Source organism: Fusarium sambucinum, chromosome II, assembly GCF_050947815.1.
Source record: "Fusarium sambucinum isolate potato_lamoka chromosome II, whole genome shotgun sequence".
In the NCBI taxonomy this organism is placed as follows: domain Eukaryota; kingdom Fungi; phylum Ascomycota; class Sordariomycetes; order Hypocreales; family Nectriaceae; genus Fusarium; species Fusarium sambucinum.
In genome coordinates, this window is record NC_139293.1 from 8,155,225 (window position 1) to 8,180,581 (window position 25,357).

Sequence of the window (25,357 nt, forward strand, 5' to 3'; positions counted from 1 at the left end):
GTTTTCGTCAGGAGATGTTTGTCTTTTGCAAGTCGTCTTGGTTGGATGCGAGTTGGTGAGTTTGATTTTGAGGTTTGGCCGATGACGTGTTCTTGGAAGTGTTTCTTGCAGAGGGGTGCACCTCTGAGAGGTTTTCCTTGGTAGGGTTCTGATAGCATGTTTGAGATCGTTAGTTAAAATCTGTGATCAAGATTTTGGTAGGTGAGAAACGCAGGCCCAGTAGGCGTCTGAATGCTCGATTTTGTACTTTCTGGCCTTCATTGATGAACTTAATAACAATGCATTTTGACTGTTGAAAGGGTTCTGAACAAGACAGAATTCTTTACAATGATTCAAGCCCGTGGGTTTCTTTGTTCTACTGGTATTTTCCATACATAGTAAACCAGTCCTCGTCTTTCGGCCATGACGGTCTTCCCTTTGTGTAGAATCTGTGTTAAATAATTACAATGAAATCATGTTTTGAACAATCCATGATATGTTCGTAAGAGAGTTCGTGTTTCTTTTTTGTTCTCTTCGATTATGTTCTTGAAGCAAATAGTATCACGACAAGGAACTCCGGCATCCTGGCTGCAGACCAACATGGTGGACCAGATTAGCCTTATCAGTTCTATCTACCTAGTAACACCTGGACCAATGATATCCATCCGAAAGTCATCTGTAACACGAAACACAAGCAGACAGACTGCAGTCAAATGTTGCTCCATGTGCTGTATGGAATAAGCATCATGGGGTCAATTGTGGCCACCCTAAGTCTCCAGGATCGGAGTAGTGGACGTATTCCGGGGACGCAACCCCGGGTTTTTGACCGGAAATCCGTGCAAAGTCAAAGTCAACGGTAGTCTAAAATTGTCACAAGGCCAAAGATGCATGGCAGTCTTCTAGAACACGTATCAGTGCACCTTGACTACCGGTCTATGTTCCTTATCATGGTGTAACCAGACCATTCCGGAATCGGCCCCAGGTTTCGGTTACGAGACCGAGGAAGTAAAAAGGGACTTTCCCAAGGTACGGATTCATATGTTGGTGATAACGTCTTGGCGTTTGAGGACCCACGGATTTATGCGCCGACCACCTGATTAGTTCTATTAGTTTGTAGTGCATTGACTCAGTGAAGATGCACTGTAGCTTTAAGCCGTTTTGGCAGTTGACTCGGTGAATTGGACAGGGCAGATAAGCATCATGGCCAAAATAGCGACTTATCTTTCACCGAGTCACTGGGTTTCACTGAGTCAAGAGGAGCCAATCACGGTTTTTATCGCGCATTAGCTTGTAATCTTTAGTTGCCGCGCTTCACCGAGTCACCACTAAAAAAGAAAGAGACCTTCTGGAACTGGGGAATGCAGATCATGTATCTCAATGTACCTTTTTTTTTTTCCTTTTCCCGGCCGTGGCTTTTGGAGAAAGGAAAGAAAGCAAACCGGCTGCAAGATCGGACCATCATGGCCGATACGCCACTCGTTGGCCATCATGGATAAACCCTTAAAACTTTGTGAGCGACGCTGTTCTTTGATAACATTTGGAACAAGCATCTTTCTTTTTTTCTGTTTCCCCTCCATCATCATAGGTCAAGGTTTGAACTGTGATTTGTGAGGTGACATCTTCATCATGATGTCTGCTACTCGTATCGGACAACGGCTCGCCCGTCAGTCTCGTCGTTCCCCCATCACCCTTCAACCTCGTCTCACACAAACAATTCGTCTCAATGTCGCCTCTTCAAGGGCATTCTCAGTCACAGCCACCGCCCAGGCCCCTCACTTTGTGGAGTCTCAGAGCAGCACTAAACTGCAAGAGCATGAGCTTTTCTCAAGGAGACACATTGGCAGCGAGTCGAGTGAGCAAACAGAAATGCTCAAGATGCTCGACCCTCCTGTGAGCTCCATGGAGGAGTTCCTCGAGCAGACTATCCCCCCGCAGGTCAGGAGGAAGCAGAAGGGTCTTAACCTTGTCGAGCAGTGGTACGAGGGCGGTGCTGAGTCTGCTGTCCCTGCTAATGGTCGCACCGAGCACTACATCCAGCAAGAGATGCGAAAGCTCGCAAAGAACAACAAAGTTTACGAGTCTTTCATCGGTGCTGGTTACTACGGAACTCTTGTTCCTGCTGTCATCCAGCGCAATGTTCTCGAGAACCCTGCTTGGTACACCAGCTACACTCCCTACCAGGCTGAGATCAGCCAGGGTCGTCTTGAGTCTCTTCTCAACTTCCAGACTTTGATCACCGATTTGACCGGTCTTGATATCGCCAATGCCTCTGTCCTTGACGAGGCTACCGCTGCTGCCGAGGCCATGACCATGTCAATGGCCAACGCTCCCAAGGGCAAGGGCCAAAAGACCTTTGTTGTTTCTGAGAACTGCCACCCCCAGACCATCTCCGTCCTGCAGTCCCGAGCCGAGGGCTTCAACATCAAGCTCGTCATTGGTGATGTCCTCGCCGACAACTCCAAGCTCGTCCGCGAAGTCGAGGGTGACCTCATTGGTACCCTGATCCAGTACCCCGACACCCACGGTGGTGTCCACGATTACCAGGCCCTCGCCGACATCGTCCATGAGAAGAAGGCTCTTCTCAGCGCTTCTACCGACTTGCTCGCTCTTACCATGCTCAAGCCCCCTGGAGACTTCGGCGCCGATATCGCCATCGGTAACTCCCAGCGATTCGGTGTTCCTCTGGGCTACGGTGGTCCCCACGCTGCTTTCTTCGCCACTTCTGAGAAGTACAAGCGCAAGATCCCCGGTCGTCTCGTCGGTGTTTCCAAGGATCGTCTCGGAAAGCCTGCTCTTCGTCTCGCTCTCCAGACTCGTGAGCAGCACATTCGACGAGAGAAGGCTACCAGCAACATCTGCACTGCCCAGGCTCTTCTTGCCAACATGTCTGCTTTCTACGCTGTCTACCACGGTCCCAAGGGTCTTAAGACCATTGCTGAGGATATCTGGAGCAAGACCCGTCTCGCTCAGAGCCTCATCCTCGAGAAGGGCGAGTTCCAGATCCACACTCAGGGTCTCCGCGAGGACGGCTCTGTTCTCTTCGACACTGTCACTCTTAAGGGTTCTCCTGAAGCTATTGCCAAGGTTCACGAGAAGGCTGACGCTCAGAACATCAACCTCCGCCGCGTCGCTGATGACAAGGTTGGCTTCTCTCTCCACGAGGGTGTCACCCTTGAGAGCCTCGGCAACCTTGTCAAGATCTTTGGCGTTTCCGAGTCTGACTTTAACGCCGCTCTCGAGTCCGATAAGGGCAAGTTCCTCAACGATGAGCTTCCTGCTTCTCTCCAGCGAAAGTCTGCCTACCTCGAGCAGCCCGTCTTCAACCAATACCACACCGAGACCGAGCTTCTCCGATACATCTACCACCTCCAGTCTAAGGATGTTTCTCTCGTGCACTCCATGATTCCCCTGGGATCTTGCACCATGAAGCTCAACGCCACCACCGAGATGCTCCCCGTTTCCGACCCCGGTATTAACAACATCCACCCCTTCGCCCCCGTCGAGCAGGCTTCCGGTTACCAGGCTCTCATCAGTTCCCTCGCCAAGAACTTGTCCGAGATTACTGGTATGGACGCTACTACTCTGCAGCCCAACTCTGGTGCTCAGGGTGAGTTTGCTGGTCTGCGCTGCATCAAGGCTTACCACGAGGCTCGTTCCGGCGAGAAGCGAAAGGTCTGCCTGATCCCCGTTTCCGCCCACGGTACCAACCCTGCCTCTGCAGCCATGGCTGGTATGAAGGTCGTCACTGTCAAGTGTGACGGCAAGACTGGTAACCTGGACATTGAGGATCTCAAGGCCAAGTGTGCCAAGCACGCTGATGAGCTTGCTGCCATTATGGTCACCTATCCTTCCACCTTCGGTGTTTTCGAGCCTGAGATCAAGCAGGTCTGTGACCTTGTTCACGAGCACGGTGGTCTTGTCTACATGGACGGTGCCAACATGAACGCCCAGATTGGTCTCTGCTCTCCCGGTGACATCGGCGCTGATGTCTGCCATCTTAACCTCCACAAGACCTTCTGTATTCCCCACGGTGGTGGTGGCCCTGGTGTCGGTCCTATTGCCGTCAAGAAGCACCTTGCTCCTTACCTGCCTGGTCACCCTGAGATCGACCCTCAGCGCATTGGTGCCGAGCGTGACAGCACCGCTGTTGCTCCCATCAGTGCCGCTCCTTGGGGCAGCGCTTCCATCCTCCCTATCAGCCACACCTACATCCTCATGATGGGTGGTGATGGTCTTACCAAGCAAACTGGTACTGCTCTCCTCAACGCCAACTACATCATGTCCCGTCTCCTCCCCCACTACAAGGTTGTCTACACCAACTCCCAAGGCCGATGCGCTCACGAGTTCATCCTTGATGTCCGACCCTTCAAGGATACTGCTGGTGTTGAAGTTGCCGACATTGCCAAGCGATTGGCCGATTACGGTTTCCACTCTCCTACCATGAGTTTCCCCGTCTCAGGAACCCTCATGATCGAGCCCACCGAGTCTGAGTCCCGAGCTGAGCTCGACCGCTTCTGCGACGCTCTCATCCAGATCCGCAAGGAGATTGCCGATATCGAGTCTGGCAAGGTTCCCCGCAAGAACAACATCCTCACCAACGCCCCTCATCCCCAACACGACCTCCTCTCCTCCGAGTGGGACCGCCCCTACACCCGTGAGGAGGCTGCCTACCCTCTCCCCTGGCTCCGGGAGAAGAAGATGTGGCCTTCTGTCGGCCGTGTGGATGATGCTTACGGTGACACCAACCTGTTCTGCACATGCCCTCCTGTCGAGGGATCTGAGGATTTGTAAATGGTGAAAAGGGAATAATGGATTTAACATGATCATACTAAATTTTATTAGCGATTGGTTTTTTAATAGGGTTTGAGCGAAAGGGGGAAAGAGATATCATATTCAACCATGATGGTGTCGTTGCATTTGGAATGGTTTATTGGGAAGCTATTCAACTATGGCGAACTGATCTCTGCATTGGCGGAGTTTATGCGAGATATGATGAATGGATTTTCTAGAGAAAAAGTTCTAAAACTACCTAGACTAAATTTACGAGTTAAAACATTTGAAGTGTCACCAACAATGAAACGTGATTTTGAATAATATGTGTCTTGTAAAGAAGACGGTGTATCTTGCCGACGAGGCCTCTCCCATTTATCTTGCTGTGGTCAAGGTTGTCAAGAGAATACAGCACAGGTAGAAGTCATAAATTATGCGCCAACATAGTTTGTTTTAAAAAAAATTGTAAATTCCTTGTTGAAAAGTGTCTTGATATCTTGCTTTTTAAATCACATAAACATTAATTAAAAACCACACTCTGCTCGCTTAGTGCTCCTCCTTGATATGCTCAGCATAAGCAGCCTCGTCCATCAACGCATCCAAAGCAGAAACATCCTCAGCCTCAACCTTGATCAACCAGCCCTGGTTCTCAGGGTCCTTGCCGAGATCAGCAGGTGTCTCGACGATGGGATCGTTGATCTCAACGACGGAACCAGAAACGGGAGAGTTAATGTCAGAAGCTGACTTGACGGACTCGACGCTGCCAAAGGACTCGCCCTGGGCTGTCTCGTCGCCAACTGCAGGGAGCTCAACGTAGACTACGTCGCCGAGAGCTTCGGCGGCGTAGTTGGAGATGCCAATTGTGCCTTAAATTGTTAGTAGATGTTCTGAGAGGTGAAGTGAGAATACTTACAGGTCTTGCCATCGGCGGCTACGTCAATCCATTCGTGGCTCTCAGTGTATTTTCTAGCGAGGACTGCAATCACGTTAGAAATGAAGTCAATTGAGTTAACGGTGAATTGAGACTCACGGTTCATAGAAATTGAAAAGCATCGTCGGGGAGCAATGTTGTTGACTCTGCAGGTAAAAGCAGCCTTGGGAGCTCGGAGAGCAGTAGATCGGACCTTGGAGGCAGAAGCCCAAGCTTGACGAGCAAAGAAGCCAGACATTGTGATCGTGTATGTGATTGTGAGACGTGAAGGTGATGATTGATTGACTGTAGAAGTGAGTTTGATGATGATAGTTTTAGCTGAGCTTTCCCCCCCATTTACTTACTATCTCTCCCACCACAGAGTTTCCGTCTTCGGCGCCGCTCCGTTGGAACGAAACCCAAAGGTACCTCGGAGTCACTGCCCGGCCCCAGTAAAGAAGGCGTTTTTTCTTAGTAGTAGCGTCATCAGAGTTGGAGATGGAGGATCCGCATGAACAAGGGTATCATCAGGCCATGAGGGTACTTATGCAACCCCACCACAAGAAGTACTTCTACTCGCTATCTTTGTCATGATGGACATATTACCGCTAAGATGTCAGGATTAGCCGCCTGTAAAGGTATACACTACTTATATCTTTCACTGAGTCATGTATAGATAAAACCCCAGATTGTACCTTGAATTCTTTGGACAAGTTATGCGGGGAAAGCTTGGATGAATTTCCGAGGATTGGAAGTTTTCGGAGTTTGGATACGGAACTTGATGTGCAGAATTAATTATTATCATGTAATTTTGACTCAATTGAGTGGATATTTGTTAGTAGAGTAATTAGACAGAAATTTGGCATGACCATTGATGCGTTGCTGATTACGCAGGTGTTTCGTCTTGTCGTGAAGTCAGGTAAAACATCATGAGATAAGGACCATGGCATGAGGAATACGGCAACAACAATACGAAAGTTCGTGACATTATGTTGTGAATAGATAATCTTAATAAAATTTAAAGTCAATTCTGTATCAATATACTATTTTCCAAACGCCAAAATTAATCTTGCTACCACTCATTAAAAACATCATGACTTGAGCCAAGGCTGAGGGAATCCTCCAACCCACTCGGCAACCTCATCTCGTAGCGCAGCAATCTCCTTAACACTAGATCCATCACCCAAGTACTCCAAGAAGTTCTTGACGGTACCTGGGTTCTTAGCTCCCTTGGCCTCGGCCGCAGCACGGGCATCCTTATCAACCGCCAGAGTGATCTTCACACCGCGGTCCACAATATCGGCCACGCGCTTAAAGTCCTCGCCGTTGAAGCCCCGCGTCGTCATAGCGGGCGTTCCTAGACGGAGACCACCCGGCTTCAACGCCGAACGGTCACCAGGAACGGTGTTCTTGTTACTCGCCACGCCGACGAGTTCGAGAACGCGCTCTACGCGCGCGCCATCGATGCCCTTGGGCTTAAGGTCCACGAGAACGAGGTGGTTATCGGTACCGCCAGAAACAAGACTGTAACCAAGGTCGGAGAGCTGCTTGGCCATGGCTTGGGAGTTGGTCAGGACCTTTTCTTGGTAGTCCTTGAACTCGGGTGTCTGGGCCTGCTTGAGAGCGACGGCGAGGGCGGTGATGGTGTGGTTGTGAGGACCGCCTTGGTGGCCGGGGAAGACAGACGCGTTGATAGGACCCTCGAGGTCGTACATGATCTGCTTGCCCTTCTTGTCTGTGCTTCGCACGCCCTTACGGTAGAAGATCATGGCACCGCGAGGTCCGCGCAGGGACTTGTGGGTAGTGGTAGTAACGATATCAGAGTCGTCAAAGGGTGTTCCAATGACGCCAGCAGCGACAAGACCAGAAACGTGAGCCATGTCAGACAAAAGGTAAGCACCAGCCTCGTTGGCAATGGCACGCATACGCTCATAGTCGATAAGGCGGGAGTAGGCAGATGTACCTGCGACGATGACCTTGGGACGGTACAGCAGGGCGTTCTCGCGAAGCTTGTCGTAGTCGATCAAGCCAGTCTCCTCGTTGAGTCGGTAAGGGAAGGTCTCGTAGTACTTTGAGATCATGGAGATCTTCTTGCCGGGGATCTGATAGCCGTGAGACAGATGGCCTCCGTGGGGTAGGTCAAGACCCATGATGCGATCGTGGGTGTTGAGGATGGCCGAGTAGGCGTACAGGTTGGCTGGGGATCCAGAGAGGGCTTCACCATGTTAGTTAGTATCAGTCATGACGAGAATTGAGTCGAAAGACATACGCTGAACGTTGACACCCCACTTCTCGGGGTCAAGACGGAAAGTCTCGAGAGCTCTGCTTTGGCAAAGACGTTCGGCCTCATCGATGTGTTCATTGCCGCCGTAGTATCGTGCTCCTGGGTAACCCTCGGAGTACTTGTTTTGCATGACACTGCCTAGGGCATCGAGAACTGATCGCGAGGTGAAGTTTTCGGAGGGGATGAGGTTGATGAAGTGGTTCTGACGCTTCTCTTCCTGTGATGGGGTTAGAAGTGTTGATTGGTAGTGAGAGTATGGGAACATACGCGCTTGAGAATGGCATGGATCTCAGGGTCGCCTTGCTCGAGGCTTGAACCGAGGAGCTGTGGAGTTGTCAGTTATCGTCTGCGTAGAGTTGGGTGAATTTCTGCTTACATCTTTTTGAGATGCAAAACCTCTGGTGGAAATGCGCGTAGCCAGTGATGGCTGGCTGCGAAGGCATTGCTGCCGAAGAAGCCTCATGTTCATCATGATTACTGTGATGAAGGGAGATTGGGGTATCGTGGATGGAATTGACAAGAGAAAAAGAAAGCAAGAAAACTAGATAGACACGACGACGACTTCTCAAGCAACAGATAAACTTGAGCTAGAGAAGGCAATACAAGACCTAATAAAGAGTCGCCAACATGTTGTGTTTGCCGCTTCGGCTCATGAGTTCCAGGATCGGAGCATGAGATCAGAAGCAAAAGGTACGTACCTCCGCGGGCCGGTTCAGATGTCACCGAGTCAATCTTATCTTCACTGAGTCGGGGGGAGATCTGAAGGGGCTGGTTCCACATGACTTCGGAGGGATTGTCTTGGAGGGCCGGAAGTGTTACTTGGAGGTACTTGTTGACATTGGAACATTCTGAGAAGGTGGGTTTTTCTTTTGGTCTTTGACTCGGTGAAGAGTCAAGATAGAGGCTAAAGAGGTGAGGTCCAAGAGGTGAGGCGAGGTGTAGGGTAAATCATCTAGACCCAGACCAGATTAGATAGTGATAGTAACAGAATCTAGAAGGATTCTCTCTCTCCCTTCCCCGCAAACATCATCTCCACTTCCACTCGCTTATTCCGGAGCCACGACCCGATTTACGGCACTCGCCTTGCATCTCTCTTTTGCTGCGCTGTAACCGCGCCGCTCTGACTATCGTCTTCTGACCCGTCAATGTTTGTCCTACTATACTTATCTACTCCACAATGTCACCAACAAACCCAACACCTTCCACCTCTGGCATGCGTCCTATGCCTATAATCCGCAGTAGAACAGGCTGCTTTACCTGTAGGAAGCGCAAGAAGAAGTGTGATGAGAGGTACAGCAACCATAGTATATCTAGAAAGTCACCCTTAACTTACCGTGAATAATGTAGTAAACCAATCTGCAGTGGTTGCAAACGCAATAAACTCGACTGTATCTGGCCAGAGCCTACTGCCGCCACATCCAGCAATGCCAAGCTGCCAACAACAACCAACAATAACAGGGTAGCAAGACCTTCATTCGGTGCTTCTTCAAATGCATCTCAAGCCAGTGTTACTTCTTCAATACGTCGCAGTCAGGACCCTGATCATGAACTTGAGCAACACGACCCGCACTCGGTCAATGAACCCGTGCTACCGGACTCAATCCCGGAGCATGACCGAGTTCCCCATAACGGCGATAGTTCTCCGGTCTCTGGGGATACTCACATGATCGATGCTGAGGCTGATGTTGATATTGATACTCATGTTGACTTTGATGACGATCCTATCGAGTCTGTCGTTAACGATAACGCTCATCATCATCAGCCTTCCCCCTCACCGTCATCATCCGCATCGTCATCAGATTCTCCAATAGCCATAACAGCAACATACGACCCCGACACAGCCAACGCTCTCACACTCGCTTTGCCGCCCTTATCAGAAGCAGGACTACCACTCAATGGAACCATCACTATGCCAATGTCGATGCTCCCAGAGCAAGGGCATCACTCATATGAGCTGCTCAGCTACTACCTAGCTCGCACAGCCAACAGCATGGGCAATGGATCCACAGATGTGAATCCCTTCATCTCAAAACTTATACCTCTGGCCTTCTCAAAACCTCTTGTGCTGCAACTCATCCTTGCGCAAAGTGCTGCTCACCGTCAAGCGTCAGCTGAGCGTCATCCAAGCGATGAGGTTGCCCAGAGGTACTATACCGACTCCCTACGGATGTTTAGGAATGTTGTCGACGAATATGTTTCCGGCAATGCTGAGAATACACTGATCTTGACAGTCGGGAGTCTCATAATGTGCTTAACCGAGGTTCGTTCATACGCGTGCCATCTGTTGCTGCCATTTAATTACTAACATATATCTACCAGGTCGCGAAAGGCGATATCCATGGCACAATATTCGACCATCTAACAGCGTCAAAGTCATTAGTTAGCACGCTACTCACAGGTGCACAAAACCATGTATACGACGATTTGCCAGATTTTCTTATCGAGTACTATATGCATATAGCAGCCACAAGCATGATCTCAATTGATCCGCAGTACAACTCTCAATCGCTACTCAGTCCAGACATAGAAGTCAGGGCTAGGAACTTGGTTGCGCGCAAATATGTCGGACAGTTATGCGGATGCTGGCTCGAAATCCTTATTCTTATATGTCAAATCTTCCATCTGGGGCAGGTTATGTCATCTCCGACGGAAGACGGTGCCAGCTCACCAAGCCCGGACGATATCGTCAACTTTGCTTTCCTGCAATCCCAAGTCATGGGCTTCTACCCAGATCCCTCTGTCACACCGTACACGCGTCTTGCAGGTTTGGTTTGGAAGCAGGCGGCGCTTTTATACCTCTGGACAGTCCTCGGTAAACCACACCAGCAACCCCAAGGCAGTTTTCAACGCGCCCTTGTCGAGTCAGCGGTCGCTGAAGCAGTCACGTTACTGGATCAATTTCCCGCTACGGTCAGGATAAACACAAGTCTTTGCTGGCCACTCGCTGTCATCGGGTGCAGCACATCCGACCCGTCCGTTCAGCAAGTCCTAAGAACGCGACTGCAGACAATGTTGGATACCATCGGCTTGGGAAATATGCGACAGACTTTGGTCCTGTTGGAACATATCTGGGAGCAGCCGCCGGAGCAGGTTAGCCCATGGATATTGTGCAAAGCGATGCGTGAACGTCAAATCTGGATCTCTTTTGCGTGAAAGGACATTATTATTCTTTGATACCCGCCTCGATGTATAATATAGAGTCCTCGGGGCACATGCAATATAACTGATCACGTTCTACAATGTCGCCAACTGTTCAATTATCGGCCAACGCTATCATATAATCATCAAAGAGCCAAAGCACATTGCTTAGTTGCCAAGTAAAAACTCCCAAATCTTGGCCGACACCAGAACTCCATCATGCGCCGCCCTCGCCCTCGTAATACCCTCCTCATACATCTCCTGAGAGAAGATCTTCTGCTCATATCTCGCCTTCATAATCTCCTCCATGATAAAATCGTCAAACTCGGGATGAGCTTGGAATGACATGATACGACCAGGCTTGTAGAGTCCTTGCACCTCACACTTGGAGCTGCTGCCCAGACTGACGAGACCCTCTGGGATTTCGAGGACTGCATCTCTGTGCATCTGATGAAGGCCCTGTATTTTTGTTAGAGCGATGACAAAACATGGGACAGTACTTACAAGTGATTCGACGCCCAAGAGCTTTTGACCGTTGTCGTTCAAGTTGATCCTGTCAACGCAGACTTCCCAACCGCCAGGGCTGACAGCGACCTTTGCGCCCAGTGCTCGTGCAATGATCTGATGACCGAAACAAATACCCACGATGGGTTTATCCGTAGATGTGTAAATCTTTTGGACAAACTCAACGAGCTTAAGAATCCAAGGCTCATCAGCGAAGGATGTATGTTCTGAATCGTGTCAGCATTGCTTCCAACTTGAAGGCCAAAGAGCCACGAACTGCTTCCCGTCAACAAGAAGCCATCAACTTCTTCGATATTGGGATACTCCTGAGCAGTGACAACATCCCATCTGCTAATATCATAGCTCACATCCTTCACCTTATCGCCCAATGTCTCATGCTTAAGTCCCTTGTCGAGGAGAGTACGAAAGACATCTCCATACTGTCCACGCTTTTCAAGGACGGAAGGAAAAGGCGTGTCGCATTCCAACACAGCAATTCGAAGGTTTCGTGTCATTTTGGCTAGTTTATAATAATAATATGTGTATAGAGTTGGTGAAAATCGAAGTACAATATCATTTGATAATCAGACAACAAAGGAACAGTTCTATCTTTAAGTTGAACACACCGACTCTCAACATCCCCACTGATAGGTAGCCTCATGACCCGTTTCGTGATATATGAGATCCTAATTCGAGTAAAATTAACCGAATTGGTGGGTGTTGTTCGGTCCGCGGTCTGTCTGTAGCCGCGCTTTACCGCGCCTCCACATGAACTTGTGCGCGGTGATGCGCGGTGATGCGCGGTGATGCGCGGTGATGCGCGGTAGTTGCGATTGAGATAAGCGACCATAACAGCTTGTGTTTCAGATGTATGGGCTGACAGCAGTAAGAAAGGGTATAAGGTTAAAGGTTCTTGCCTGAGGGAAGGTGTTTTCATTTATGTTACTTTGGGGAGCTGGGTCTAAGATGTCTTTCAAAGATGGCTATCACAACTGATAACTCGATATCCAAAGGCATAAATAGACATTTTTCGTAGTATTTCAAAGAATTTAAATCACATAAAATTACCGGTATCTTGAACGGGTGTTGTTCAAACTTGGTTTCGCTGTCAGTCGTCGTGATTTCTAGATTGCGATAATTTGAGATATTCCTAGTCCATATTCCAAGTAAGCGAGAGTCTAGATATTCACCATATGTATTTCTACAGATGGGATTGTTTCTTTGGACTTGCCTTTAAAATATTAGAACAGTGAAAGTGAAGCATAATGTAGATGCAGGATGAACTATGGACAAAATGTTAAGTCACTTGTACCAACTTTATCAATTATCGATCTCCAATCATTACATGAGCTGGTTCCGCATTTATACAACCCATGCCTCGGGAAATCAGAAACATTAACCACTGGAATCATAAGAGACGAAATTAGTAAGTCACTTTATATCCCTTAGGCTATAGTTCTTAGACTACTTATTTTTATACCCTCAGACTTAGGAGGCTATTCTGTCTGCTACCCACTAGCCAGGTAAGCTTTCGCAGCCTCAAATATAAGATACAAATTGATCAATCGGACAATTCAGAAGGAAAGAAACCTGGCCGAATCCCCAATTAACAAGCCTTGAGCAGCACCAGGATTAAACAGCACAATGCACAACAGATGAACGTGAAAGTGGATGCAGCTCTTAAGTTCCTTGAAACTGTCAATCAGCCGAGGCTCAATTGACACGGACAACTTGAAGCTGACAGATGAACAAACCAATCATGCATCAGCCTCGTGGCAAAAGCTCCTCAGGAACTGCCGTTGAGCTAACTTAGTGTCGAATAAGAGCTAAAGTTCCTTGAATTGAGTGCTGCACTAGCTAGGATCCAGAGTGATTGGTATCAGAACCAACCATTAGCGCTTGAATACGTCATGGAATTATACGTGAGGAACATGATGTTGAGTGATGTTTGGCTAATGGCTAAAGTACCAACAGTCTTAAGATCTGCAATAATACAGCCGAGACAAGACAAAACACAGGTTCAGGTCCCAGGATTAAGCTCAATGGAAGACTAGTTCGAGCGGGGAAAAAGACAAAGAGACTTGGTGATGGTTCGTACATATTGATGGTATTATGACGTCCAAAAGTCTTCATGTACCTATTCCTCATTCCCAGCCTCTCATTCAATTGGCGTTGGGGATTAGGTTTAGTAAATGGCTCATTGAAAGGGTACTAAATATTTAAATTGATCTCGATTTCCTCTCTGTTCAATTGATTTGGTTCCTGTTCTGCCTTCTTTCATTGTCACTGGCTTTACTATTACCGACATCACAAACAAAGATAAACCAATGGCGCCGTTAAAAGATTTAGGCTTGGGTCAAGTCCTCGCCCGAGCCCTCTCCTCATCAACACTCTCACAACCACCAACTCTCGTCTCCCGCCAAACCGTTGAAACCGTCACCGTTATCGCAGACAATGGAAACAGCGGCTCAACTCTAAGTGGCGGAGCAATCGCCGGCATTGTTATTGGTTCCGTCTTTGGGGTTCTCCTCCTTCTCTGGGTCATTCGCTCGTGCCTTAATCTGGGTGCGCCGCCACAGGAGAGGGAAAAATGGTATCACTACAAGGAAGAGCCTCGACATCATCACCGCTCACGAAGTAGACGGTCGCATCGATCGAGTATTTCTGCACCTCCTCCCCTTGTTGTTAGGGAGTCGAGATCGAGAAGTCATCGACGGGGGAGGTCACCTGGATATCATGGACGAGATCGCAGTACGCGGTATTACGTCTAGGCAATAGATGTTATTTGTACGGGGCCCTCAGGGCATCAGAATAATTGGCCGCTAGAAGTATAAGGGACGAAATTAGCAGTTCATTCTGGGCTCTCTGGACCATGGCTCTTACACTATTTATTTTTGTACCCTAAGACTTAGAAGGCCAACTTTTCTGCTACCCTCTAGGCATGATACGATAGGGCAATAACGATTTATGACACGAAGTACGTCACGGTAGAGGGAATGATATACACGAAACAAAAATGGTATTTACATATTTATCTACTGTCTTAAACCAGAGACTTATTATCTTCTAAGGCTTGTGACTCTTCATATCATCCTCAGGATTAGATGTGCATGTCGTCTCAGCCATAGAGGCCCCCTCCAAAGTAGCACCGTCCATGCTAATCTCAATAAGAGGACCCTTGTAGTTCTTCCTTCCGTCAAAGATCCATGTGCCGACAGACAGGAAGAGAATAACTCCAAAGGCAGCGATACAGTAGTTCATGTTGGTGGGGGTGACGGGAAGCTCGGGTGGGAAGACAAACAGAACCGTTGTGAGGATAGCCCACGCAATACCAACAAGACTGCAAATCCAGCGCACAGGAGTGCTTAACTTGAAGGGCCGGTCTTCAGGGAGTCTGTTGCCTCCACGGAGGAGATGAATTGCAGGGGGAATAGCATATGTGACACCAAGAGCCACAACTGAAGCTGCAGTGATGGCGTTGAAGGCGCTGGAGCTTCCGAGGAGGATAAGCCCAAAGACAACTACCCAGGCTGTCGTCCAAATTAGGGCGTTTAACGGAACTTCTAAAGTAGGGTGAACCTTGGCCCAGACGTGGCTGAAGGGGAGTCCGCGGTCGCGGCTGAACGAGTATGTCATGCGCGCACTGGTAGTCATGATAGCAGTGGCAGTGAAGACCATGCAGACAATGGAAAAGACAATAAGACAAACGCTTCCAGCTTTGTTTCCTGTAGCGTCAAAGTACATCTGCAACAGGGCACCTGAAGGAGACTCAATAACGACTTGGACATCCTTGAGAACAAACAAGAGACATGACAAGAAGATGAAGCCGGAAAGCATGCCGATAAGGATACACCAGATCATGATCTTTGGTCCTGTTCTCCTGGCGTCGGGAATCTCTTCGATCATATGAGCCGCAGCGTCGAAGCCAGTCAGGGCGAAGGCGCCCTGGAGAAGTCCAAGCATCCAAGCCACTCCATCGGGCCACCCAACCTCGTTGATGAACTTCCCGTATACGAAGGATCCGCTTTGGTAATCTGGAGCGGCACAGGCGAGAACAGTGATGCTAATAATGATAAAACCAGAGATACTCCAGAGAAAAGCGGCTTTGTTGAAGAGGGGGAGTAGTCGTGTGGCAAAGGCGTTGATGACCAAAGCGATGAGAGTGAAAGCTAGATAGATAAGAAACTGGTGCCAGGGCTTGGTTTCGTACGTAGGATGCATAAAAGTGATGGCGTCGGTAACAAAAACACTCCCAAGCAAAGGCGCGGTAGCTGTCAAGACGACATAACCAGCTGCGTTGATCCAACCAGTGACATAGCTGATACCCCTCGACCATCGCGGCCAGGCCAATAGAGCAGCCCAGTGGTACTGACCACCAGCAGTTGGGTAGGCAGACAACATCTCTGCCAGAGGAGCTGCTAAGCAAAGGTTACATATTCCAGCAACCATAAGACCCCAGATGACAGAGCTGGGACCACCAGATGGAAGAGCCAGACTAATGGACGCCGAGAGAGCAGTCCATGTGTTGAGAATAGCAAAGGCGAGACCGAGGAGAGAGATTTTGGAAAAGTTGCGCTTGAGTTCCTGTTTGTGGCCGAGCTGTTCCAAAGCAGCTGAGTCGTCGATGTGGACATTTTTGTCCCGTGGTGTTTGGGACTCCATGATGAAGAGTATATGATGATAGAGAGTTTGAAGAGAAGAATTGGGGGAATATGGGGAAGAGGGTTTAGTTATTTAAGTCAGTTGACAGCCGTTAACGGAGGATCACACCCATTACTAGTCTAGACTATCTATTCGGACATGACGATCAGTGAGATTACAGTAAACTTGAGCTATCCAAGTCCAGGTGCAAGTCTTGAGTAGGGCGCACTTGTTGGAGGAGTATGACGATCCACACTCATAGTCTCATTGAGAGAGTTACACCATGACAGATTGGGATGATCAACAGAACGACGTTGTGGGGTTTTGTTTTTTTGCCCCGGGCCGGGGAAGAGCCTATCTCTTTTTGTTCTAGAATTGTTTCTGGGTGACATTTTCTTTTTTTGTTGCTTGATATTGGAACGAATTGTTCTTGTTGTCCACGCCACTGTCCTCATATCGGCACGGCATGCACTCGTCTAAACAACTACCAATACCTACGTAGTTCCAACATACTCAATCTATTTTATTTGTTTCAGGGTCCAAATATTGTTACAGCATCTCTTATCATTTCTCCATAACTAGGGATCCATCCAAGTGTCAAGGTTCGGAGCCGACAATTGAACCAAGCTAGACACTCTCCGGCATCAGCGGGCTTTATTACAAACATGATCCAAAACCCTTCTCTAAAGCATTCTTCTTTAAGAATAGTTTACTCGAATCATGGCCAGATTAATGTGTCTTAATTTCTAGGCAGGCACACTATTTGGAAGTGATCGGCTACGCGGCTAGAGACTTGGCCATTACCCCAACCTTGGCTTCATCAACAGACTCCAAACTTCTATCGCCAAACTCTCCAGTGGAGTAAACCCCAAGCTGGCCTGAGCTTAGTTTTTTGTATCTGACTTGTGGATATTGACAAGATAACGTTACCGTATAGTGAAATGTTGAATGCCTATCAGTGTATTGTATCGACTTGCGGCTCTTTGTCCTTTTACTGGCCCGTGCTAACCCCGTCCCAAGATCCGACTTAACCGAGTTGACCGGTCGAACCGGCTCCTCTACCAGCTACAGCTCTTCGCTATTACTGTTGTTCTCGTACTATCAAGACCGGCATTGACCGGCTACAGTTGAAGGGGTACGCATGCCATGTGGAATTAATAGAGGGTCCTTTCTCTTTATTGAGTTTTTCTCCAATTAACCCCGTGTTGATAGTCTGGAGAAAGAGTTTTCCATTACGTGAAGAAATCACCAAGATATCCAGTTTATTCAGTTTGGCAGGAAACTCCGCGATATGCCCCGCGACCTTGAAGGGTTTCCCCAAGTTTGTTCTTTTATTCCTGTGGATTTATTGAGTAATAGTAATTCAGTTCCTGGGTTCATGACTTGTGGAGGTTGGAGATGCGCCCGTTAGAGATTAGCGATTGGGGATGTTGTATTTGCAGACCCAGTTGCCCGACGAGTTTGCCATCTCCGAGGCAAACTTTTTAATAGCCATGGTTAATTCTAATTGTCAAACAATTAAACAGACGCCTCCGATTAAGGGACGTTGATCTACTTGAGGTTATTGAACAAGGTCCTGACACTGCAAAATAAAGCTTCCAGTGTTGTTCCAAAACAGGTCGGGTTATAGCTTTGTAACTACAAGCAACTCAAATGAACCAATTGAATTTAAATCACAGACATTGACATCAAGCCATTCTCCAAATTCGGACATGATAATTGAGGCTCTGCTGTCGTTCGTCTGAATAAATCGCCAAGGACCGCCAAGACGGGTGGCTCCAGGGTAGTGGCGATCTAGAAAGCTCTGATGAAGACATGGAGCCAACTGTTGCTGGAGATTATGGAGAATCCCATTTATCAAGTTACACAGACCGTTATTTGAGTAACCAAAAGTAAAAATAAGTTTAATCCCAAAATTGATGCATAAAATATGCGTTAAATCCTTGTTAAAGTCTCTGCATGTCAATATCCAGCAATCAGGGAAGCACCACAATAACTTCATCCACTGAACTAAGACAAACTAAGACGATGAGTCCAACAGACGAATTAAAAACCTCGTTGCTTCTCGCTTTGCAATATGTTTTAGTTCCTTCCTGTGAACAACTCTCAAATATATAGACTCTAACTCAACATCTCTCTAACATCAAATCATCAGGAAAACTTCGGTACTGTGGTCTAGTTGGTTATGACATCTCGTTAACACCGAGAAGGTCCCCGGTTCGAGCCCGGGCAGAACCTCACTTTTTGCCCCGTTGATAGTTGCATGTCTTTTGCCAGTGGGCCAGTAAGCGGTGTACTTAAGCTATTACGAGTAAGCTTCTTACATCTAAAAACCCCGGTCTTGTGGCCTAGTTGGTTATGGCATCTCCTTTACACGGAGAAGGTCCCCGGTTCGAGCCCGGGCGGGATCAATCTTTTGCTGTCTCCAGCAATGCTAACTTTTTTATATCTTCCAGGTTTGTTTTACCACGAACCATCAGGGAACAAACCCTATTGGCAGCCTTTTAGTGGAGGGTTGTAGGTAAGATAAAATAGAAAATCACTATTTGTATTCAATCTATAACCCTAGTTACTCCCATCCATCAATACTCCCATCTAATGAGTTCGGTTCATGTAGTAGTTGTAGTTATCTTCAGCCATCTTGAGAGCCCTAACGCTGGCCTCATCTACATTCTCCTCAGGTAACCCCAGGACCTTATTAGCAAGCCCATACTTAGCCTCAAAGTTACCATCACCGTTGGGAAAGAATGTTCGCGAGTACATGGCGAGCGCCCAACCGGAACGGTCACCGCTCTTCACCATGTCAACACCACGCTGCCATCGCTCCTTGGCACCCTCATACTCAATTGTCCAATCCTTGTCTGTGGTACCAGTTACGCGTTGGAGACTGTCAAGCATCTGTCGCTGAGAGAGGAGGAAGCTCGAGATGTAGAGGGGCTTGTTTCGCCATTGGGAAATAGTGGGGGACTTGTCGTTCTCATCATCGGGAATCACTTTGAGATTGAGAAGAGAAGAAAAGGCTCGACCGCACTGGTCCCAGGTTGAGGTGTTGATCTGGGTGTTTCCGTCGTCGTAAAACGTGACTTTCTTCTGGCCATTGCTAAAGTCGAAACCGTACCATTGAGGACCTTGACAGACAGAGAACTCGTACCAGAAAGAGCAGCACATTGCAATCCAGGATGAAACACCTGCCTCTTCAATAGCGTTGATACCGGGATAGACACCTCCACCGGTCATGTTCTCATCAGCAAGCGACCTGTTGGTGATGTCGATACCGTAGACATTGGGCATAATCCAAGGTACACCCGCAGCAGAAGCAGCGCGGACGATTCGCTCCTGAGTGCCGGGAGCAGCCTGGACGGAAAGGGAGATTGCGAGGAATTGCTGGCCCTTGAGAGCTTCGACAAGGGAGCTCTCATCTTCATAGTCGACTGTAACGACACGGGCACCTTCGGGAGCAGTGTTGTTGCTTCCCTTACGAGTGATTGCGGTGACTGTGTGATTTCCGGCTTGAATGATATGTTTGGCGAGATACTTGCCAACACTTCCGCCAGCCTGTATTGTGTTAGTGAGTGGGTGATGGGAGAGGAGTTGGAGAGCTTACACCAATGATGGCTACCCGTTCAAGTTTGTTGATAAAGTCCTCGGGCTGATCCTTGGCGTATTGCTGAGACATTTTGATAGAAATTTTAAGAAGATTGGAGTAGAAGAGTCTTGGGCTTGTTGTTGTTGATGTGAAGTGATGAGTGATGGATGCTATTGAACTCTTGAAGCACCGTCCTCGTCCAGATTTTTATACTTCAATTTCCCAACTCTGAACTCGGTAATAAACCCATTATTAACTCCGAGAAATCATTAATTCCTTTCCTCTTGATAGTAACTCATTGTCAATGATGCTATCGCGGACTTAGCAATTGACTTGAGCGGGATAGCGATTACCAGATTGGATAAGTGGGTCTCCGGTGCTGTGGATCTTTTCTCGCCCATCCAATCATATGCCTGTGAATACGAAAACCAGTAACTCTCTGAAGTCTGTGAAACACAATAGACTCGACCTTAAATCCGTCAATATCTCGACCGAGAAAAGAGCGAGACCGAACCAATCCTGATTTCCTCTCATCGCACTTCGGAGGTTTCTTTATGCCGTGTTATGTCGTTGTACGTTGATGATCTGATGACCGGCATCAAACTGCCGAATACCTTCAAGGTTCTAACCTCCAAGCTACTGATGCGTATCATTACCAACTCAATCTAAGCTACAAATATCATGGTTGAGGTATTGCATAGGCCTGAGTATGTGTGGCTGAGGCATTGCTTACTTTGATCAAATCCATTTTATCAATTCAATGATATGTTAATGCATCTAACGAAGATGAAAATACTCGTCACGCACTACAGAGCTGGCGAGGGGTTAAAACTGCAGTGAAAATGAAGGGGAGGGTTACATCCTGTGGAGATTGGGTTGGGTAAGCGGCGGCGATAGCTTCGATCCCAGAGAGGTGGTTAAAATAGTAGTGACAGGACCTTGGTGAGCCATCAATGTGATCAATATTTGTACGCGACTGCAATACGCTATCGGGATGGGCGGCGTGTCAACAATCATTTGGACGCTGAGAAGGGGTTATAACTGCAGTGAAAAAAGTCGGGCCTCACTCATGGATCCCTGGCTGGTGTCAATGATTAGTAGCTTGGACCCTAGGAGGAGGTCAAGAATGCAGTGAAGAGTTCGAAAATGGGAATCCTGCCGGACTGGATGAGCAACATCGATGATAACTTGGATCCCAGGGAGAGTTAAAATTGCAGTGAAAGGAGGCGCATACGAAACCAGCGTGGCAGTGTCGACAAAAACGCAGACCGTAGCAAGGGATTAAAACTGCAGTGAAATGTCGGGTGGCCGCATGATAGCGTGGGCCCCAGGCGAGGGTTAAAATTGCAGTGAAGAGCGGCTCTGCTCGACAAAGTTAGGGAGAAAGCTCTACAGCAAGCAAGAACGTAAATATAGACTACCATTGACCTATTGAGTGAAAGTAAATTTACTTCGAATGTCCGACTGTGATGCACAAAGTGACTTCTCACGTGACGCTCTTAGCAAGCAAAATAATAATGAACGAAATAAGTAATCGTATTAGAGACTCTCAAAGTGTAATGTCATTCTTATCTATGCAGCGATTCAAAGTAATCGTGAAGTCGTCTTTTATTTGTCTATGTATCCAGAAACCTAGTCTTGTCGAGCAGGATCCAACTTAACCTTGTTCTTCGTAATAGCATCAATCTCATCCATAATCTCAGGCGTCAACTTATCCAACACCTTGAGCGAAGCAACAGTATCCTCCAACTGCTCAGGTCTACTAGCACCAGTAATCACACTCGTAACGTTGGGGTTCTTCAAACACCACGCGATAGCAAGCTGAGCTTGGCTGATACCCAACTTCTCCGCAATGGGCTTCAATTGGCGAACCTTTTCAATCTCAGCCTCCCAGTCATCGGTACCGATCTGGCCGCGCATAAAATCCGCGAAACGGTCCTTGCTGGCGCCGAAACGAGAATCCTTTGGTGGTTGGCCGTCGACAATGTCGTTGTACTTTCCGCTGAGAACACCCATCTTGAGAGGGGAGAATGAGGTGATTCCTAGACCAGTGCGTTCGTAGAGGCGCTGGAATTGGCCTTCTACTCTGTCTCTGACTAGTATGTTGTAGAAGGGCTGCTCCACAACTGGTCCAATCATGCGAAGGTCGCGGGCGATGCCAACCTGTTCTGTTGTTAGAGTCTGGCCACAAAAGGTGTAAATAATGTTAGACTTACAGCTTCAGCAATCTCATCGGCGGACCATTCGGAAGTACCCCAGTAAAAGGCCTAACCAGTTAGCGTCCCGATCATCAACCAGCGCTTTCTCGACTTACCTTGCCGTTATCAATCAGGTAATTAAAGGCGCGGACAGTTTCCTCCATGGGAGTAAGTCTGTCTGGCCTGTGAGCGTAGACAATGTCCACGTATGGCAGCTGAAGGCGCTCCAGCGAAGCTTCCAAGCCCTCAATAATGTGCTTTCTTGAAAGACCGTGGTTATTGACAAGAATCTCTCCATTGACGGCACCCCAGTTGATCTCTGTAAAGACTGTCAGCATTGCAACCTGAAAGTCAGCGACAACAGAACTCACTTGTACTGATGACAAGATCACTTCGCTTCCAGCCAAAATGCTTAATAGCCTTTCCCATAACAACCTCAGCCTGGCCAGCAGTGTAGTTCTCGGCGGAATCAAAAAAGTTGATTCCCAGATCATAAGCCTTCTTCATGCAAGCAAAAGCCTGCTCATCCTCAGAGTATCCACCGTAGGTCAACCAGCTACCCAGGCCAATGGCGCTCACATGGAGTCCAGAGCGCCCGAGGCGGCGGTAGACCATTCCAGTATCTCTAGGTTCAGCCCAAGCCATTGTGATGAATTTTTATGATGATGTGTGTTTTGTGTTACTCTGTTTGAAGCTGAATCAGTATAGGAAGTAGAGCGAATTGCGGAGTAATTCTCGGAGAAGAACGAGAGTGGAGATGGACTTACACTGAACAAGCTAATGTTGACTAGATGGATACCAACAGTTCGCCGATTTCTTTGCGAAGAGCAACTGAGTAATTATACGAACAAGACTATTGTGCTAATAGTAAACTTGACTCATACGGCAAGTGCAATATTGAATCCAAGACAGATATCCTGACTCTTTGCCGTGCTGACCATGCTTCTGCAGTTGACTTGCAGCGGGGAATTAACACGACAGGGGTCCGACGATGGCGCAATGTAGTCCCTGTATTCCACCATTAGTCCATTGTTCCCCTCATCTTAGAACACCAAGAGCACATACCAAATCAGAGTTGGTTGTCCTAAGAATTAGGGCCAAGATTATGATGAACGTGGCCTAAATCGCTCTCCGACGTAAAGTTCTTAGGAAAACCTAGGTACACGTCTCGATTATTTGCCGCACTGTTTGCTGCTGATCCTGCTCACCAACATCGCGGGGCATTGACTCTAGTAACATGCGAGTAAGCGGCGAAGGGGATCTGACAAGATAGCCGAGGTCCAACGGCGGCCAGCAAATCTGAGAGGGTTGATCCTCCATGAACTGGTATGTCGGCATCGTGAGGTTTGGTTGCGAAGTCAAGAGCTCGGCTGTGTTTGGGAATGAGGTCTGAGGGTTCGTTTCAAAGGCAACTGCTTCGCCTTCTGGTACCTCGACAAGGCGGCCCGCGTTGAAGATTGCGTCCATTCGTATCGTGAGAAGCGAAAGTAGCGTTCGATTGCCTCCTCGGCAAGAGGATAGTATGTCGCGTAGTTGATGTAGGACTGGACCGGATCGGTCATCTGTTATTGAGTGGTCGCTTGCCATGGCATCAATTACCGCTGTAGCAATCTCGAATGTTTTAAACTCCTGTTAAGTTGTTAGCTAATGCTGTGTGTTCTCAGTGTTGAATACTCACCAGCGTAGGTCCGTGAGACTCAAGCGCAGTCTTGGGAAGTTCAGAAACCAAGCTTAGAAAGTCTTTGGCTATATCCACTGGGTTCATACTCGGAGTGACGATCCCAAAGCGAAGCGCAGCACGCCATAGCACAGCGCGCATCCACTGCCTAGTGACAAACATGTCTGCGCGCTGTACCTCGTTGATTGGGCCCCAGTCATCGTTGTGAGCCGAGTCAACGAGTTTCTGCTGCAGTAGTTCGAGGCAGTTCTGCGCGACGGAAACCATGTTTGGTAGATCCGAGTCCGAGTCAAAGTTGTGAAGTAGCTCAAAGATGCCGCTTTGATCAAATACCCAGAACAGATGAACCAGCTTGAGGAAAGCCGGGAGAACCTCTGCGCGGTCATTTGCTCCTCCGAACCAGGGAAATAGGATGTTTGGTTTGAGGACTATGGGTAGCTTGTGAAGAAGCGCGACGCCCCTGTGCGTGCATTGTTAGTTGCGATCGAATAAGATTGTGTTCAGCGATCCATACCTTTCTGTGACGAACAAAAGCCAAAGAATACGTCGGGAAACATGTTGGTCGGCTTCAGACAAAGAAGCATAGGTAGACTCGCGATCAAGCCTCAAGATCTGCGCTTGCGTAATTGCCTCGCGTAGATAGATGAGAGACTTGGTTCCACCAGGAGAAGCATTTTCGTGATAAATGTGTAGGAAGAAAGAGATACGCAAGGCATCCAATGGACCGAGTGCCTCGCTTAGTCGCGTTTCGGCGTCCTCCACTCTTGGCTGCCACGCAGTATCGAGCTTCAGTTGAGCAATGGCAGCGAGAGCTACAGCGTTGGCAAGGAACCGAGGTGCACCTCCATGGGTGGGATGCTTCTGGATCTTGTTCTTTAGATCGTTTGCATCGACGATGGGCCAAATGGGGTAGAGTCTTTCAGAGTAGACATCGAGTATGTCAAGCAAGCTAGCTACCTCATCAATAGGGGATGGAGACCTCTTGGCAGCTACAATAGGCTGATTGCCGTCTGGACTAGAAGTACTGTTTTTTCGTCTCCGCTCAATCTTGTCCAGAGTCCTGGGTCGAAGTCCCCTCGGACCTCTGGTGCCTTGCATACGGATAAATGTACATTCTATGCCTGATGCCTCGCATGCAGTACAGGGGGGAGTCTCTGAGCAGCGGATCTTGCGGACCTTGCATGAATCGCAAGCCCTTCTTGCGAGTTTCTGACGAGATGCTGCTGGAGCATTTCTCGGAGGTTTTGGGGACGAGGTTGAAGGTGGGGTCATGGCTTCAAAGAGTTACGAGACAAAGAGAGACAGTGTCTAGCCAAGAGTTGCAGTTGCAGGTAAATAGGTAACTAGGGATATTAGAAAACCCAGCAAATAAGAAGAGTTCCCCTATAGTAGATTGTGATTATTTCTTGGACTGTGTTTTTCAAGGATGGCGTGCTCGTAGCTTGGGATCTCGTCTTGAAATATCCCTGTCTTCCCCGGATTTTGTCTCCCACTAGACCTCGGCATATGGACACTTGGCGTGGGCTAGGATCGGCGTCAACTACAATGGGTGTCTACAGAGGGTGACATCTAATTTCGACTACTCTGTTCAACTGTTTATTACTGTTCCAGTGGAAAACAGCTAGTAATACTGTAATATACCATTGTACTGACAACCCAGAGTCCCCTA

General features: G+C 48.2%; 10 protein-coding genes across 10 annotated transcripts; 3 read left to right on the forward strand and 7 right to left on the reverse strand.

Annotated features, from left to right (window-relative positions):
* Positions 1 to 1,605: 1,605 nt before the first annotated feature.
* FSST1_009587 (glycine decarboxylase subunit P) lies at positions 1,606 to 4,770 on the forward strand (the record flags this gene model as incomplete). The annotated part of the gene is made up of 1 exon (XM_083226575.1): positions 1,606 to 4,770. The coding sequence occupies one exon, from the start codon at positions 1,606 to 1,608 to the stop codon at positions 4,768 to 4,770; it is 3,165 nt and encodes a 1,054-aa protein (XP_083085548.1).
* A 525-nt stretch (positions 4,771 to 5,295) lies between these two features.
* On the reverse strand, positions 5,296 to 5,918 carry FSST1_009588 (glycine decarboxylase subunit H; the record flags this gene model as incomplete). The annotated part of the gene is made up of 3 exons (XM_083226576.1): positions 5,296 to 5,615; positions 5,663 to 5,725; positions 5,780 to 5,918. 3 exons carry the CDS (start codon positions 5,916 to 5,918, stop codon positions 5,296 to 5,298), a joined length of 522 nt encoding a protein of 173 aa, XP_083085549.1.
* Positions 5,919 to 6,750: 832 nt separating this feature from the next.
* On the reverse strand, positions 6,751 to 8,415 carry FSST1_009589 (serine hydroxymethyltransferase; the record flags this gene model as incomplete). Its single annotated transcript, XM_083226577.1, has 4 exons — positions 6,751 to 7,874; positions 7,929 to 8,160; positions 8,211 to 8,267; positions 8,320 to 8,415. The coding sequence occupies 4 exons, from the start codon at positions 8,413 to 8,415 to the stop codon at positions 6,751 to 6,753; spliced, it is 1,509 nt and encodes a 502-aa protein (XP_083085550.1).
* A 705-nt stretch (positions 8,416 to 9,120) lies between these two features.
* On the forward strand, positions 9,121 to 11,096 carry FSST1_009590 (transcription factor domain-containing protein; the record flags this gene model as incomplete). The annotated part of the gene is made up of 3 exons (XM_083226578.1): positions 9,121 to 9,233; positions 9,291 to 10,203; positions 10,263 to 11,096. The coding sequence occupies 3 exons, from the start codon at positions 9,121 to 9,123 to the stop codon at positions 11,094 to 11,096; spliced, it is 1,860 nt and encodes a 619-aa protein (XP_083085551.1).
* A 153-nt stretch (positions 11,097 to 11,249) lies between these two features.
* FSST1_009591 (class I glutamine amidotransferase-like protein) lies at positions 11,250 to 12,100 on the reverse strand (the record flags this gene model as incomplete). Its single annotated transcript, XM_083226580.1, has 3 exons — positions 11,250 to 11,540; positions 11,586 to 11,812; positions 11,863 to 12,100. The coding sequence occupies 3 exons, from the start codon at positions 12,098 to 12,100 to the stop codon at positions 11,250 to 11,252; spliced, it is 756 nt and encodes a 251-aa protein (XP_083085552.1).
* Positions 12,101 to 13,912: 1,812 nt separating this feature from the next.
* Positions 13,913 to 14,356, forward strand: FSST1_009592 (uncharacterized protein; the record flags this gene model as incomplete). Its single annotated transcript, XM_083226581.1, has 1 exon — positions 13,913 to 14,356. One exon carries the CDS (start codon positions 13,913 to 13,915, stop codon positions 14,354 to 14,356), a length of 444 nt encoding a protein of 147 aa, XP_083085553.1.
* Positions 14,357 to 14,651: 295 nt separating this feature from the next.
* FSST1_009593 (amino acid/polyamine transporter I) lies at positions 14,652 to 16,247 on the reverse strand (the record flags this gene model as incomplete). Its single annotated transcript, XM_083226582.1, has 1 exon — positions 14,652 to 16,247. The coding sequence occupies one exon, from the start codon at positions 16,245 to 16,247 to the stop codon at positions 14,652 to 14,654; it is 1,596 nt and encodes a 531-aa protein (XP_083085554.1).
* A 2,574-nt stretch (positions 16,248 to 18,821) lies between these two features.
* FSST1_009594 (aromatic alcohol reductase) lies at positions 18,822 to 19,902 on the reverse strand (the record flags this gene model as incomplete). Its single annotated transcript, XM_083226583.1, has 2 exons — positions 18,822 to 19,781; positions 19,831 to 19,902. The coding sequence occupies 2 exons, from the start codon at positions 19,900 to 19,902 to the stop codon at positions 18,822 to 18,824; spliced, it is 1,032 nt and encodes a 343-aa protein (XP_083085555.1).
* A 1,542-nt stretch (positions 19,903 to 21,444) lies between these two features.
* Positions 21,445 to 22,655, reverse strand: FSST1_009595 (NADP-dependent oxidoreductase domain-containing protein; the record flags this gene model as incomplete). The annotated part of the gene is made up of 4 exons (XM_083226584.1): positions 21,445 to 21,975; positions 22,029 to 22,079; positions 22,127 to 22,329; positions 22,382 to 22,655. The coding sequence occupies 4 exons, from the start codon at positions 22,653 to 22,655 to the stop codon at positions 21,445 to 21,447; spliced, it is 1,059 nt and encodes a 352-aa protein (XP_083085556.1).
* A 510-nt stretch (positions 22,656 to 23,165) lies between these two features.
* FSST1_009596 (Zn(II)2Cys6 transcription factor) lies at positions 23,166 to 24,960 on the reverse strand (the record flags this gene model as incomplete). The annotated part of the gene is made up of 3 exons (XM_083226585.1): positions 23,166 to 23,639; positions 23,689 to 24,148; positions 24,203 to 24,960. 3 exons carry the CDS (start codon positions 24,958 to 24,960, stop codon positions 23,166 to 23,168), a joined length of 1,692 nt encoding a protein of 563 aa, XP_083085557.1.
* Positions 24,961 to 25,357: the final 397 nt, after the last annotated feature.